This window comes from Corvus cornix, chromosome Z (genome assembly GCF_000738735.6).
Source record: "Corvus cornix cornix isolate S_Up_H32 chromosome Z, ASM73873v5, whole genome shotgun sequence".
In the NCBI taxonomy this organism is placed as follows: Eukaryota; Metazoa; Chordata; class Aves; order Passeriformes; family Corvidae; genus Corvus; species Corvus cornix.
The window spans coordinates 13,009,667-13,025,363 of NC_046357.1; the positions used below are offsets into that span (position 1 = coordinate 13,009,667).

The 15,697-nt window shown below is 41.1% G+C and overlaps 1 protein-coding gene across 1 annotated transcript; it reads left to right on the forward strand.

Moving 5' to 3' along the window:
• Positions 1-781: 781 nt before the first annotated feature.
• AGXT2 (alanine--glyoxylate aminotransferase 2) lies at positions 782-15,097 on the forward strand. Its single transcript, XM_019283392.3, has 14 exons — positions 782-883; positions 2,322-2,407; positions 2,799-2,983; positions 3,270-3,393; positions 4,235-4,329; positions 5,404-5,497; positions 6,542-6,635; positions 7,469-7,569; positions 8,626-8,718; positions 9,431-9,563; positions 10,670-10,758; positions 12,191-12,340; positions 12,687-12,785; positions 14,290-15,097. The coding sequence occupies exons 1-14, from the start codon at positions 853-855 to the stop codon at positions 14,398-14,400; spliced, it is 1,485 nt and encodes a 494-aa protein (XP_019138937.2). The 5' UTR covers positions 782-852; the 3' UTR covers positions 14,401-15,097.
• The last annotated feature ends 600 nt before the right edge of the window (positions 15,098-15,697 follow it).

Here is a 15,697-nt window from a genome sequence, read left to right on the forward strand (position 1 = left end):
GCTGGACCCACTCCAGGACCTCCATAATCTCTCTTGTACTGCAGAGACCAGAACTGAGCAGAGACTCCAGGTGAGACCTCACTTGGGCTGAGCAGAGGAGCAGGATCACCTCCCTTGACTGCTGGCATTGCTCTTCCTAATGCATCCCAGGATTCCATTGGCCTGGGGCACTGCTGGCTCATGGCCAGTTTGTTGTCCACCAGGACCCCCAGGTCCTTCTCCACAGAGCTGCTTTCCAGCAGGCTGGCCCCCAGCCTGTGCTGGTACCCAGGGTTGTTCTTCCCCAGGTGCAGGACCCTGCACTTGCCCCTGTAGAATTTCAGACAGTTCTTCTCTGCCCATCTCTCCAGCCTGTTGAGGGCCCTCTGAAGGGCTTCCAGTCAAACCGTGTCAGAAGACTCGGGATGGGACAGCGCAGGGTGACATTAAGGGGACAGCATGCGATGACACCAGGGGCACAGCACAGGATGACACCAGAGGCACAGCACGGGATGACACCGGGAACAGCCCGGGATGAGAGCAGGGGTACAGCACGGGATGAGAGCAGGGGTACAGCACGGGATGACACCAGGGGGACAGCACAGGATGACACCAGGGGCACAGCACGGGATGAGAGCAGGGGTACAGCACAGGATGACACCGGGAACAGCCCGGGATGAGAGCAGGGGCACAGCACGGGATGACACCGGAACAGCCCGGGATGAGAGCAGGGGCACAGCACGGGATGAGAGCAGGGACAGCCCGGGATGAGAGCAGGGGCACAGCACGAGATGACACCGGGGACAGCACGGTGTGTCCGGCCGGCTCGCAGCGCACGTGTCGGGGCGGTGCCGCTTCCCGGGACGGGCGGACATGGCGAGGCGGCTGCGGAGGCTCGGCAGAGGTGAGGGAGCGGCGGGGAGCGGCGCGGGGGGCGCGGTACGGCGGGTGTGCCGGAGCTGGGCTGGCCGAGGCCCGCAGGGGTCCCTGCACCCACTCCGTGCAGATTTGGGATGGATGGCAGCGCCGTGCCTGTACGCGGAGCAGTGCGGGGTAGAAGCCATTTCGGTGTAGCTGCAAATCCCTTGGAAAGAGTTCCAGGGGCAGAACTTCCCTAACTGATGGGTTTTCAACTAGTTTTTTGAGACTGGAATCTTGTAGATTCTTGATTCATTAGTGCTGTAAGTGGTTGTAAGGGAAGTGACATTGTATGTAATTAATTCCAGGAAACTTTGTTCTTCAGTCATTTGCATTTCACATGTGTTTTAGAAATTGGTTAAAACCCTCGACTTTTATAAACAAATGTGTAACTCTCAGCAGACAGTGTTGTAGGTACAGAAAGAGAGTGTTTTCAAATAACTCTTAGCAGAATCACGGAGTCACAGAATGTGTCAAGTAGGAGGAGCCCACAGTGGGTCATCCGGTCCAACCTCCCTGCTCAAGCAGGGCCATCCCAGAGCACACGGCACAGAAATGTGTGCAGATGGATCTTGAATGTCTCCAGTGAGGGAGACTCCACAGCCTCTCTGGGCAATCAGGTATCTCTTTCTGATACCTACTGAATTGCATCTGCAGTTAAATGAAAGGCAGGATGGTGTGCTGTTCCCAGGATTTTGAAGCAACGATGGAGTTGTCAGGGCCCTAAGCAGAGTTTGTGTCCCTTGAGAAGCCTCCCCCAGGGCTGTACCCCCTGCCCAGGAGCTCTGGTTCATCTCTATCCTGAACCTTCAGTCCCTGCCTCAGCTAAGCCATGAGCCTTGCCCTAGTCCAGCCCTGGCTCTGTCTCCTGGATGGACCTTGGACTTCCACTGTAACCTTGTGTCCAGCCCTGTCTCTGGCCCCGTCCGCTACTGCTCGGGCCTGGGTGCCCTGGATGGCCTCTGGACCTGACTCAGCTCTGTTTGTGCGGGGCATTCTCAGTGAACCCTGCTTCGCCCACCTCGTTCAGGTCTGTTGGGCCTCTGCCCCACTCCTGGGAGCACTGCCTGTGCTGCAGTCACCCTGGGCTCCTGACTGTAGAGCATTCACCCACTGCTCCCAGAGAAGAACTTGTATTAGAAACAGTTTTTATTTTTTAAAAAAAATTCTTCTTCTGTCAAAATAGAAGTCCATGTGACACTGAAAACTTGACTTTTAATGGATGAGACATAAACGTCTTTTTTTAAAAATTACATATATTCTGCCTGTTACTTATTTTTCCCCAAAGAAAACTTCTCAGACCAAAAAAACAATCCCTCCAAAACTTTCTGTGGCTGTAGGTTGTGTGTTCTCTGAACAAGCTTATTGAACAAATCTTGTAGATGTATACTTTGCTAAGTGATAATTCTCTTACTCTTTTGTAGTTGCCTTTAGGCAGCAGAAATGGAAAAGTTCTGTCTTCACACAAGCAAAAATGCCTCCTTGTGATTTTGTACCTGAAAAATATGAAGTAAGTCATGGATACTACACTGACTTTAAATAAAACTGCATTACTGGGTTTGAGTGATAGGCTCATCTAATAAATAAGATCACAATATTTGCTTCTTTGGGCACAACCCAACTGCTACAACCAGGATATAAATTGTAGATGTACCTGTGTGACAAATCTGTAATTTCTACGTTGTTAATTTGAAAACATTTTAGAAAGAGGTATGTGCAGAACAGCAGCCTTATTTCAAAAAGCTGAATTTCAGAGGTTTGTAGAACAGCCTTCTATGTGCCAGAATTTGTTACCATCTCAGTCCTGCAGGCAGCTGTGTAGTCTGTGTGCTCCACTACAACTCCATGAGTCTGGATCTTTGGAAGGCACAGAAGGATACTGACTGTTTTATTCCGCTCAGTCCTATCCGTATGAACATATGCAGAAGATCCGTGAACAAAATATTGCTCCTTCACTGAGAACGTATTACAAGAAGCCATTGCTGCTGCACCAGGGACACATGCAGTGGTTGTTTGATTATGAAGGACGAAGATACCTTGATCTCTTTGCTGGGATTGTCACTGTCAGTGTTGGACACTGTCACCCGTAAGTGTGTTGCTTTCTGATTTATGGTATAAAATACAGGAAGAGACACCCGTGTTTGTTTTGCTCTTCATTAATCTGCAGCACTGTGGGCCTAAAACCAGAATATAATTCACTGAATTTTCATGTATCACAGTAGGTTCAATTTCTGCTGCATTTTGAGGAATTCATTAATTCGGTCCATCTGGCACACGGTGCAGCATCTGCATTTGCAGAATCAATAGCACAGAGGTATGTGCATGTATGAGTGTGGAATTCAATCCCTTTGTCTCTCCTTTGCTACACACAGGAAGGTAACTATAGCTACCCAGAAGCAGCTGGCTCGCCTGTGGCATACCACCAATATCTACATGTACCCAGCAATCCACGAGTATGCTGAAAAGCTAACTTCTCTTTTTCCAGATCCACTGAAGGTAAATTGCTTCTGGCTGGAGCTGGGGCTGGTGAAGAGGGTGTCTGTTCATAAGAAGTATTTGTTAAATAATTGAGAGCCATGATATCTCTAGAGAGAAAATCTGTATGGGGAATACAGACTGTCAGTTAAAGAGCATGAGGGCCCTCAGGGCCTTTTCTTTAGACCTAGCTGTAGACAAGCACAATATCCCCAATTCCTATTCTGTTTGTTTTCTCCCCCCACTTGTCACTGTGAAGAGGCATTGCCAGGTTAAAAATTACTGAGAGAAATAAGTAGATGTTTACCATTCTTGTATATATCCAGCTTTAATTTTCTTGATCTCATGAAAATTCACAGTGAGAAGTGTTCGACAGTATTTTGTGTAGTGAGCTTTACTGACATTTAATTAAATAAACCACATAATTGTCATGTTTCATATGCAGCAAAACAGTAAGAAAAATAATTTTTGTTTTCAGGTAAAATAAATTGGTGATAAAATGAAATTGGTCTAGCAGAAGAGTACAAATCTGCTGCAATCCTTAAGATGGAATGAGAGTAAAAAAAAAAATTAAAATGTGGAATGCTTAGGTTTGACCCAACACTTCAATTTATTTCAATCAGAATTCCATCTTAGGAAAACCTGTAAACTGAAACCCTTTGAGATTTTTCTGTACTCTCCCAGAGCACATCAGTTGAATCTTTGTTCTCATTCATAGTGTAAGGCCAACACTAATTTTACTGTGGTGAGGTCACCCTGTGGCAGTGCTAGGTTATAGCTTATTATGTTATTAAGGGACATGGTCTGATGCTGAAGAAAGTGATGTTTTTGTGCCGTATTGATGCCAAGTGTTCTCCCCCAGGTGGTTTATCTCACCAACAGCGGGTCAGAAGCCAATGATTTAGCTATGTTCATGGCAAGGCTGCACACCCGTAACTTTGACATCATCTCTCTCAGGTAATGCCAACAGAGCTTTATAAAACTCCTCTGCGTGTGTGATCACTCTCTACATGCCTAAACCAAGGAAAGACAGAGAACTCTTTCACCCCAGGTCTGCAGAGGAGAATGGTATAAAATTACTTTATTTGACAACCAGGAGCTGAAGTTTTGATGCAGTATGCTAGGATTAGTTTGCAATAAAAATGCAACCTGCAATTTTTGCTTGTGTTACCTAGAAAATGGTCTGATATCTATATTCAGAGTGTGCTTTCGTAGACTTTTGTTCATGGCCAGAGCAAGATCAAGTAACTGCTACATTCTTCCTTTGTTTCCCTTCTGCAGTGCCCCTTTGTGAGGGGTGCAAAGGTACCTCTGGAACAGTGGTGCAGTGAACCTCTGCAGGGAACTGCTGTGGCTGGGAGCTGGTTTTTGTTTTGTTTGCTTTGCTTTGTTTTTCTGTCAGAGCCCTGAACCACAGCTCACTGCACAGGTACACAAACAGCGCTTCTGGCTTAATTCCAGGGATCGAGGTGGGCACCAATGCACCACAGTTCACTTTACTGCTCAGCCCAGGGAGCCTCAGATATTAGAATAAAAGGCTGTGTTAATGAAGAGCTGTATTTTTCTGTTACTGTGTTCAACAGAACATTGGGTACCTACCTTGCTTGTGTTTCTCACTAACCAGTTTTGATTTGTGTATAAAACTGACAGCAAACCACCATTTAGTTTAATGATTGACAGCATCTGTTAAAGACAGCAGCTTTTTCCAAGATTCAAAGGACAGAAATGTTTTCTCTGTAGGGATCAGGTGCTACAGCAGATCTTCACAAGGCGCTGTCTGAATTGCTGTTGGTTCCAGTCATTGTACTCATCTCCTTGCAAACATTTCTTCACAATTTTAATATTTGAAATTGCAGTCAGAGTCAAAGGGCAGAGCAAAAAAATGGTAGTGGGAAACTTCTTAGTTTCAGTACAACAATGCACATTTTTCCCAACAATTCGTAGCTCAGAAGCCTGCCTTCTCAGAACTGATATTGCTCCAGACACTTCTTGGAAATGAGTGATGTTGATCTGCTTTGTTTGTTTGAACAGAGGAGGATACCACGGAGGCAGCCCTTACACGTTGGGTTTGACATCTCTGACTCCTTACAAGCATGGTGTTGCCAATGGCTTTGGCTGTACAGCTGTGAGATTTTTGTTTTTAATTTTTTATTAATATTCTGGGTAACTAACAGCTTATTTGAATATTTCAGCAATTGCTATGTTTTCTGGCCTCAAGTGCTTTATGGTCACTAATCAAAACTGCAGTGTAGCTGTTTCTGCTGCCTAAGTTCAACAAGAGCCAGAATCCCCTTTTCTTCTATGTATAGTTCAATTCCTTAGTTAAAATTTTGAGGTGAGACAGCCATAATGCGAGTGGTCGTGATTTGCAGTTCTTTAGTCATGCTTGATGCTTGCATGGGAGTCTGTGTAAGGAGCAAAATAACTCCTTTCTTCAAGTTTGGTTTGGCAGATCTGTGCAAAGCTGCTTTCAGATGGTCTAGAGCAGATCATTCACTGTAATGAATAGGAACCCTATTTCAGCAAGACAGGAGACATATCTGTTAGGGAAATCCACTGAGGTTAAATGGCAATATGTCATGTCCCGGCCCTAGAGCAGATGGGAGTAACCTTCTGTCTAGAAGCTGGCATTGGTGACCCAATAATTACAGGTGACAGCTTGGCCCCAGTATTAACCATAGGAAGGCTCATTTACAGCCACTTCCCAGCCTGTCTCAATGAGTGGCCGGAAGTCGTGTAGTATTCCGGCAGCAGCACAGATTAGAAAGCCGCAGCTGTCTCTATTAGATCTGCCTGCCTCCCTCTATTTTGCAGATTTTTTCATACTTAAGAGTACTGAAATGCTACCAGCAACTCTTAAAATGCTGGCATTACTCTTTCCTAGCCAATATGCTGACTAAGTTAAAGAACAAGAGAAGACAAAAAATCAGTTAAGTGACTATTGCTGGAATAGTCTAAACTTGTCAGTCCCAAAACTGTCTTTGTTCCACCAATTTGTGAGGGGGAAATTTGGTGTTATTCCCAAGTGTTCTTCAGAAAAGTTCCTTGAACTGTATTTGCCTCTTGACTCTAAGAGATGGGTTTTTTTGTTTTGCCATTAGTCATTAGATCAAAAGATCTCTTAGAAAGGTGTCATCAAATCTGTAGCTATTTCTCTTATATTTGACAGACAATGTTACCAGATGTTTTTCGTGGTCCATGGGGAGGCAGCCATTGTAGAGATTCTCCAGTGCAAACTGTTCGAAAATGCAGCTGTACTGAAGGTTGGTCCATAACAAAAATTTGGCTTTCAGATTACAAAATATTGAGGGCTGTGAAAATAGGTTCTAATTACCTCCTCCAGACAAGCAGATGTCTGGTTAGGTTTTGCAAGGGCAACCAAAGAAAATATTGCAGAGAATCTCACGATCCCACATCCCAACGGGAAAAATTTGGGACAGATGACACCACATTCTCAGATTTCCTCTTGAAATCTCAGTCTTTGTTTCCAGTATTTGTCATGATCAACTCTGGAAGCTGTGGAACTCACTTCAGCACATCTGCAAGAACAGAAGTGTTGATGGTGTTTTCTGCTGTTTCTGAAGTTTAGGCAGCTTTCCAGCTTTTATACTGGAATAAGGCAAATAGTAAGGACAACCTGCAGCCAGCAATAGGAAGAAGTCTTCCATACACAACACAGTGTGAAATCTCCTCTACTGCTCTGCATCTAACAATTCCAATCAGTTTTTCTACTGTTTCAACAAGCACTTTTCAGTATTTTAATTCACATATACACATAACAGAGTGTTTTGGTTTTAGCTTTGCCTTCCCTAGTGAATGGGAGCATTGGCCATACTAATTGCTCTGTTCTTTATTTAAGAACAGACTGTTATGCAGCTGTATTATCCAGAATCTTCCTACCTGCACTAACCACAGAGTACATGTCGTTTAAGAGAAGAGACTCTCTCCTTTAATGTTTAGCCTTCTCCTGTTCATTTGAGAGGTGAATATTTACCATGCAGTCACATAACACTTGTTGCTTTGATATGTAATTTCATGTTTTGAAGCTAGTTTTGTGTCATATTAAGTCCCTTCAAACTGTTTCCTCTGTAAACAGGTGCATGTCATGCAAAAGACCAGTACATTGAACAATTCAAAGATACTCTGAATACCTCCGTGCCCAAGACAGTAGCTGGATTTATTGCTGAACCAATTCAAGTAGGTAGTTTGCTGTTTCTCAGTTGTGATAGCACAAATAGTGTGATTACTCAAATCTGATATTCTTTAGCCAGAACCTGAACATAGACTTTTGGTGGTTTTTACTATGATTTTTTTAATGCTTTAAACACATTAAATGTTTGAAAGATTGGATACACTGCCCTAAAATTTCAGCTTTTATCACTGACTTCAATGGAGCTAGAATTTTTCTCATGAAATTAAACACAGAATCATGATTAAACATACACATTTTTTCTGCATTTAAATAGTGAGTATGATGGATGCTATACTTTGGTTTCTATTATCTCCTTCCAATTTTCATTACTATTTCTGTAAACTTTTAACTCAACCCCCTTCCCCCTCTTTTAGTCATGTTGTCCACTGTACTTTTAACAGCTGTCTAGCAACTGGTGGCCACAGGATTCTTTCTCCTAATGTTCCACCCTATGTTCACAATTGCTGGATATGTGGTTCTTCAACAGGAAAAATGGAGAATTTATCCCAGGCAAAAAAATATGCGAGAACCGTGACAACAAGGAAAACTGGAGCGGTTCTCTGGTTTTGCTGTTTTCTAAGCAGTTATGTACTTGAGTCTAAAAAGCTGTTCTGGTCCAGCTGCAGGGTAGAATTGAATTTCCAATCCAAATGCAAACTGACAAGGTGAAAAGACGTTGAGGAGGCAATGTTCTAAACAAATAAACCAAAGAAGGAATGTGAATTCTCTGGTCAACTCCACCAGGAAACAGAGTTTCTGGGTTTCACTGTGTGTAGATTTTCAAGGTCCTTGTTTTGGCACTTTATTGTTAATTGACTTGGTCTTACAGTGATCATGGCCTCATAAACATTCATGCCAGTACAACTAAAGGAACAGCAGGCAGCAGTGTGGAATGGGAATGAGTGACCTGAGCAGGAGCTTTTTGAAGCAGCTTCATTGCTGGAGCCAGAAGCTTAAAATAGCAGTCTTGCTGTTACCTGAGGGCTGCTAAGTTTTTTCCCCAAGTAGAACTCCTGTTTCCTTGTTTGTTCCTTGAAGACATTGTGTTTCTCTCTTGGCAGGGTGTTAATGGAGCTGTTCAGTACCCAAGAAATTTCTTAAAGGAAGCGTATCAGCTGATACGGGAAAGAGGGGGCCTTTGCATTTCAGATGAAGTGAGTCAGATCTTTTTACCTAAGAATTCTAGAGTGGGGTACCTCTGAAAGTTACCATAAAAGAATCCAAGTGAAGCCTGGAAATAATCTAAGTGAAATGCTATGCAATTCATAGCTTAATTTTAACAAGGTGTTAAACTGCATTTTTCCAAGCATAGGAGCCTCCCAGTTTTTACTGCCTTTATTCTCATTTTGGGCAGAGGTAGTATTTGTAGCAAACTTCAATCCTTACCTTCTGGGAGCAGTAAATTTGCACAAATATGCAACAAATGATACTTGTGGTGGAAATTTGTCAAAATAACCCTTCCTTTTATGAGTATTGTTGACATAAGTAAAATATAGAAGAGTTGATTGCTGTACATCTGCAAATAAGTTTAAGAAATTGAATTTTCTTAGCTAAAACAATATTAAAATAGTATCAAATGCTTCAAATGCCTTTACATTTCCTCTCCACTTTGAAATGGAAGCTGCATCTTATTTGTGGATCTCACCAGGCCTAAGACACGATGACATGTTATCACATGAAAGAAAAACCCAATTACAATAAATAGCATTTTGTGCAGAGCCATTTGAATAAGGATCCTAATACAAGTTGACTTCAGAGGTAGTTGCTCTTTAATGCAAATCAGTAACAATAGAAAGACAAGAAAAGAAACTATATCATAAAGTGTGAGAAAGTGATGGTTATTTCTCTGAATTTTGCCTTTGAAAGGTACAGACAGGATTTGGACGGACAGGTAGCCATTTCTGGGGATTTCAAACACATGGTGTAGTCCCTGACATCGTTACTTTGGCAAAAGGAATTGGTAATGGCTTCCCAATGGCATCTGTTGTTACAACAAAAGGTATAAATGTTCTGTTCCGCTATGATGTAAAACAGAGTAATTCCAAACTATAATACAAAATAATTATTTACTGAGAAATCTGGGTTAAAAAGCTGAGTGTTACTTATAAACTTTATTTCAATCTATCTTTTGACAGATGAATTGGATCCTCATTATATCACTCATTTCACCACGTGTTGTGCTATATCAGTACCAAGCTGTATTTAAATAGGGTTAGTTGCAGAAGTGAAGCAGGAATGAACTTGTGAGTTAGTAGGACGGGTAAAAGAGCCTGGAAATCCTCACTGAAGTCACTGTTTTACTGATAAACATACTGTGAGTAAATAGGGCAGGATGTTACCCAGCTGCTTGATTCCTACAAATGGCTGGTTTAATCTAGTGAGGAAGATCTGTAGCTGTCAGGTAACAGCGTATGTTAGAAGCACACCTTTTAAAAAAAGCTGTGTTTTGGCATCTGCTAGACACTATAGTTTTTGTAAATATTCATATTTTGCACAGACTGCTTTCAGGAAATCTTGCTGTGTTTTCTCCAGTAGAATCAGAGCCGAACCACAGCAAATATAATTGTTGTTACAGTAACAAATGTTAAAGCAATTAAGTACAGTTGCCAAACAAGGCAGACGAGGCCACCAAGATGATCAGAAGGGTGGAGTACCTCTGCTATGAGGAAAGGCTGAGAGAATTGGGATTGTTCAGACTGGAGAAGAGAAGGCTTTGGGGTGACCTATTGTGGCCTTCCAGTGTAAGAAAAATGGAGAAGGACTTCTTACTAGAGCATGGAGTAACAGGACAAGGAGAATGGCTTTAAACTGAAAGAGATTAGGTTTAGATTAGACATTAGGAAAAAATTCTTCCCTGTGAGGGTGGTAAGACATTGGCACAGGTTGCCCAGAGAAGCTGTGGATGCCCCATCCCTGGAAGTGTCCAAGGCCAGGCTGGATGGGGCTTTGAACAACCTGGTCTGGTGGGAGGTGTGCCTTCTCATGGCAGGAGGGTTGGAACTGGATTATCTTTAAGGTCCATTCCAACCCAAACCATTCTGTGCTTCTATGATTCTGTGATTCTATGAAATGATGGAGTAACCAGTGTTGTTCTTTTTCTTTTAGAGATTGCAAATTCCTTGGCTCAAAACCTTCACTTTAATACGTTTGGAGGAAACCCTTTGGCCTGCGTAGTTGGAGCTGCAGTTCTTGATGTAGGGAGAACATAACATAAATTTATCTATACCACAAGTTTTTTGTATCAAAAGATGAAAAATGCATGTATAAATGTCTATGTGGACAATTTAAAAAATAATTAAATAAAGTGCATAAACATACGCATGTATACATGCATGGCCAATGTACCCTATGCACAGGAAACAATCCTGATTAGTTTAATTGCAAAAATTTTCAAATCTCTAGAAAGAGCAGGAGCCCTCTACTTATGATTTCAGAATCATCTTTATCTCCCTTAGGTTATTTACTTTGTTAATAAAATTGTAGGAGAGTACTTTCTCAAAAGAATTAGCTAATTCTTTCATAGCGCTGCACAAATCCACAGCTAAAGCAAACCTATTTTCTGGCACACATGCTTAGAAAAAAATTTTAACTCAACAGCTTTTGCCTTATGCTTAAAAAAACCTTAATGACCAGACAGTTAAAATACCTAAGGTCAAAATTCCTTTTGGGAAAAAAATCCCTCATGAAAAAGAAAATAGAAAAATTTGCAATATATTTCACTTATTATCCAGTAGAAAATCAGTCTATCCCCAGAAAATCAGTGGGTAGTAGGTCACTATTTAATTGTCTTTAATTGATTACGTACAGACTATTAATTCCTGAAGCTCGCTTCATTACAGCAGACAGTGTTTCTATTCATGTTACTTTCCTGAGTGGTTTGGAGGGTTTAAGCTACTAATAAGATGGATGATTGTATAAAGAAGCCATGTTTTGGGGTTTTTCAACTCTAAAGTAACTTGGAGCCTGGCTCTGAAATAATTCCAAGGAGACTGTTAGATTCAGGAAGAATAAAATGGAGTTGAAAGAAAAAAAAAAAGTAGAAACAACTTTATCTTCTGTAATTAATTTTTAAACGTGATTTTTCTAAATGCAGATGTTAAGTCATCTAATGGTTTGTGTGTAGTTGCCAGTATGTGCCTGCAAATAAAAACTTTGATTAAGGAGGACAGAGTAATGAACAAAGAAAAGATTGCTATTAAAAACATGTTGTTGATAAATATAATTAAAGCACTCTAGTTGTTCCTTTCCTAGTACACATAGATAAGCCTTGTCTAATAATATTATTCTCATGATACTAAGAAAGAATTAAAATATTTTGGTAAGATTTTGAAAATAGTCCTTCTGGTCAGGTATTTTCCAGTTACAAGTACATGTGAGCAGGAATTACTGGATTAAATATAAGTAATAAGTAAAATGTGAAAAGTGCCACAGAAACATTAAAGTATTACGTATGATTGTATTCTGATGTCATTAAGAGGATTTTAAGAGAAGGAGAATGTGACCACTGAGGTAGTGAAGGAACATAGTAAGGAAGTGAGATAAATACAGTGTCAAATTCAATGGGGATTAACAGAATGTATTGAAAGCTTTTCCTGCAACACTGTCATGGTACTTCATTTTAACCAGGCTATTGAAGAAGACGGTCTACAAAAAAACAGTGAGGATGTGGGAACATACATGCTGCTGGAGTTGGCTAAACTACGGGATAAATTTGAGATTGTTGGAGATGTCCGTGGCAAGGGACTTATGATTGGAGTAGAAATGGTGACAGATAAGGTTAGTGACTTTTTCAATCCTTTCAATTTACAGTGCCATTGAAAGTTTCATCACATTTTATTTCAGTTGAAATAATAGAAGTATTTCCTGCTAAAAAGCAGACAGTGAAGTGGGAAAACATGGTTCTGGCTAAAAATGAGCCCGAACATTCCATCATTCACCTGTTTCACAAGCTTTGAGTAAACAGTGACACGCACCTTAACTGCACAGACTCATGAGAGCAGATAAGTTATGCAGCTAACATTTTCAACTAGAGGTGGGATTTATTGGAGAGACTGATATATACATCTTTGTCACAGAATTAATTTTGAATATCTAAGTGAAGTTTAATATTTCCTTTCCTTAGGACAGTCGACGCCCTCTTCCAGCTGAAGAAATCAATCAGATCTGGGAGGACTGTAAAGACATGGGGGTTCTGATCGGCAGAGGAGGGCTCTACAGTCAGGTACTGAACCTCTGGTTATAATTAAAGCTTATTTTCTATCCTTATTTTCTATCCCCATTTCCCTCAAGTTAAATTAATTCAGCTTAGTAAATAAACTAGAAAATGTATACTCTTAGGAACTTAGAAAATGTATACTCTTAGGAACTATCTCTGTTTAATGTTGCTTATTTTTTTCAAAGAACTATTTGATTCTTTTCAAGTATTCTGAAAAAGCTCAAAGCTTGGAGTTTTCCTTCAGAGGGACAACTTCCCCTAGAAAAGCAGGGTACTACAGTCTCTGTAAATTAGAAGAACTCAGCAATACTCAGGACCAAGTCTTTGCACAGTTTAGGTTATCACCTGATACATCAGAACAAAACTAGTAGTTCTTTGAGTTTGGGGAGCTGGTAATGTTCTAATTCTATGGTAATTAAAAAAAAAAAGAAAAGATGTTGACAGCAAGTTCAGCACAAAAGAGAAAATTGGATGTGAAGGCCATCAGCCCACACCAGCTGAGGATGTACACCAGAACACTGCACCAGCTCCCTACAGCACTCAGGTAATGGCAGAGAATTGCCTCAGGGCTGGCCAGGTGAGTGAAGCCCTCTGACACAGAGGAGGCAGCTTCTGTGTGAGATGGATGGAGGGCAGCTAAAATAAATCAGACACTGCGGTGCGTCTGTCACCTCATCGGTTCTTCCCCAAATCACAGACCAGGAGGCAGGTAACAAGCTGCAGCTCAGTGCAGTAAAATCTCATTCTGCCTGATGAGAAGGCCGTTTATCTGTGAGTATTTGCTTCAGCGGGGGCTGTGGGTGGGAAAGACCACTATTCCACTCTTGCTGTATTAAGCCCTGTGATGTGATAATAGAAAAAAATCTGAAATTTAAGATTCTTATGGAAGATAAATACTCTTGTAAACATAGATCAAACATTCAGATTTAAGAGCCCATGTTCTTGACAAGTGTAGCTGTATATACATCCCTTCCTGATCAACATGCTTTCCAGCTATAGCACCCTAACTACACGATAGTATTTAGTGATTCATTCATAATGCATTCCCTTAAAAGCCTTTAAAAACAGCTTATAATGAAACAGCAAATCAGCTGACACAATGCAAGAGCCTGCCATTCTCAGCAGATACTACTTTTCCCTGTAGTAGAGCTGCAAGAAAGGAAAATACATCTGTCTGTTCTTTCTTCGTACAAATCCATCTGAGATTTTCCTCTGTCTCTGTCTGCAGTAACAGAGCTGCAGACATGACCTACTCTACTTAGGTCTTTTGTGGTGGCAGTTAGGTTATCAAGAGGGGGTCGTGAGTCAGATGTAATTCAGTGCAGTCAAGTTCAAAATTGCTCCACTTCAGAGTGCATTTATCATAAGCCTCAGTGCCTGCACTGCTGTTCTCCTTTTTTCCATACTTTTTTGGGGCGGAAGGGGAGTGCTGACCCAGATATGCTGCTTTAAACCATATTCTTTCCATATGACTTGAGCATTTATTTTTCTCTTTGTTCTCTCTCCTCAGACATTCAGAATTAAGCCTCCTATGTGCATTACTAAAAGAGATGTCGACTTTGCTGTGGAAGTATTTCATACTGCTTTACAGAGACACATGGAAAGAGCCGCTGCAAAATAGACTTAATTTGTTTCCTTGCATGAGAGGCACACACAATCCCTGATACTTGCAACCCAGACTGGGCACTAATCTACCCTGGAAAATAAAATCAGTGTGATGATTACATGCTTGTTCAGTATCATAAGAGTGTTCTGACAGATGCAGTGTTCAACAAAGGACATGGTCTAATCTCTTTTGTAAATGTACAGTTCAGTTCTACAGTGGTGATTTGTATTAATTGCACACCTATATTGCCATTATCAAAATACCCTGAATGAATTAACTGGTTATCAGATGGAGAGGCAGGCATATGTTCTTCTTTTATCTGGGAAAGTTGTATCAAAATCGGTAATTTTTAGAAAGTGAGAGAAACAGTTGGGGAAGAAGTTTCAGAGTTAAAACTGTTTACCCTGCCTACAAGGATACACTGTAATTAGAGCACTACTAAAAGTCTGCAGACATTTGAGATGTTTCTAATTACAGTGATTATTTTTATCATGGGGATAAGAAATCCAGTCATAACCATCTCCAAAATACACTTCTCTTTTCCTCCTGATGCGTCTGGGAGTGCATGGCACACCCACTCATCATTTTGTAAAGGTGCAGACTCTGGAAGATGGAGTAAGATGTTCTTTCTTTCTTACATAATCACTTTTTAATGTGTAAGGTCATTGCTTCCTTCATTTTCCAATAAAAAACCAGATGTTGTGGACAGCAATAACTGTACATTTATCATTTTACTTTCATTCCAATTTCAATACTTGAAAAATTCCTTGACCCAATAAAGTACGTCAGCTTTGGGGGGAGTATTGTGCAGGTACTTTAGAGGAACTTGGGTAACACAGTATCAGTGCCTCTCCAAATCTTATTCCATGGGTCCTAAACAATATTATACAGCCTTTGCTGAGCACTGCCTTCTCCAACTCCACTGACAACTCCTGTGAACAATCCAATTCCACTCCAAAATCAGGTGTTTGTTTTCGTTTTTTTTCTACTCAATATCAGGTAGATAATCCCTTTAAACAGAAGTGCAGTGTTTTTACTTAGAAATCAGAAAAAAATAATTCATTCATGTCAGGCATTTATTTCTCCCTCACTTATTCCAGCAAGGCTGTTCCACTGGACTTTTTTCCCCAACACCTGCTATGGAGGTAGATGTACAAAACAAATAGGAATTGTGAAAACTGATTAAACAGCTTTGTCATTTTGCTCCTTCCCTTCTGTCTGCTGCTTAATGTAATTAAGTCGTTTGAGGATGGCAGAAGAAAAGCATGTGTCTTGACGGTGTTTCATATTTGATAGAGGATCAAAGAATTAA

Bases quoted from the DNA above. Each gene is read 5' to 3' on its own strand.
- AGXT2 (XM_019283392.3), top strand. From the start codon at position 853: ATGGCGAGGCGGCTGCGGAGGCTCGGCAGAG. The intron at 884-2,321 runs GTGAGGGAGCGG...ACTCTTTTGTAG, and splicing joins GCTGCGGAGGCTCGGCAGAG to TTGCCTTTAGGCAGCAGAAA. The intron at 10,759-12,190 runs GTAGGGAGAACA...CATTTTAACCAG, and splicing joins TTGGAGCTGCAGTTCTTGAT to GCTATTGAAGAAGACGGTCT.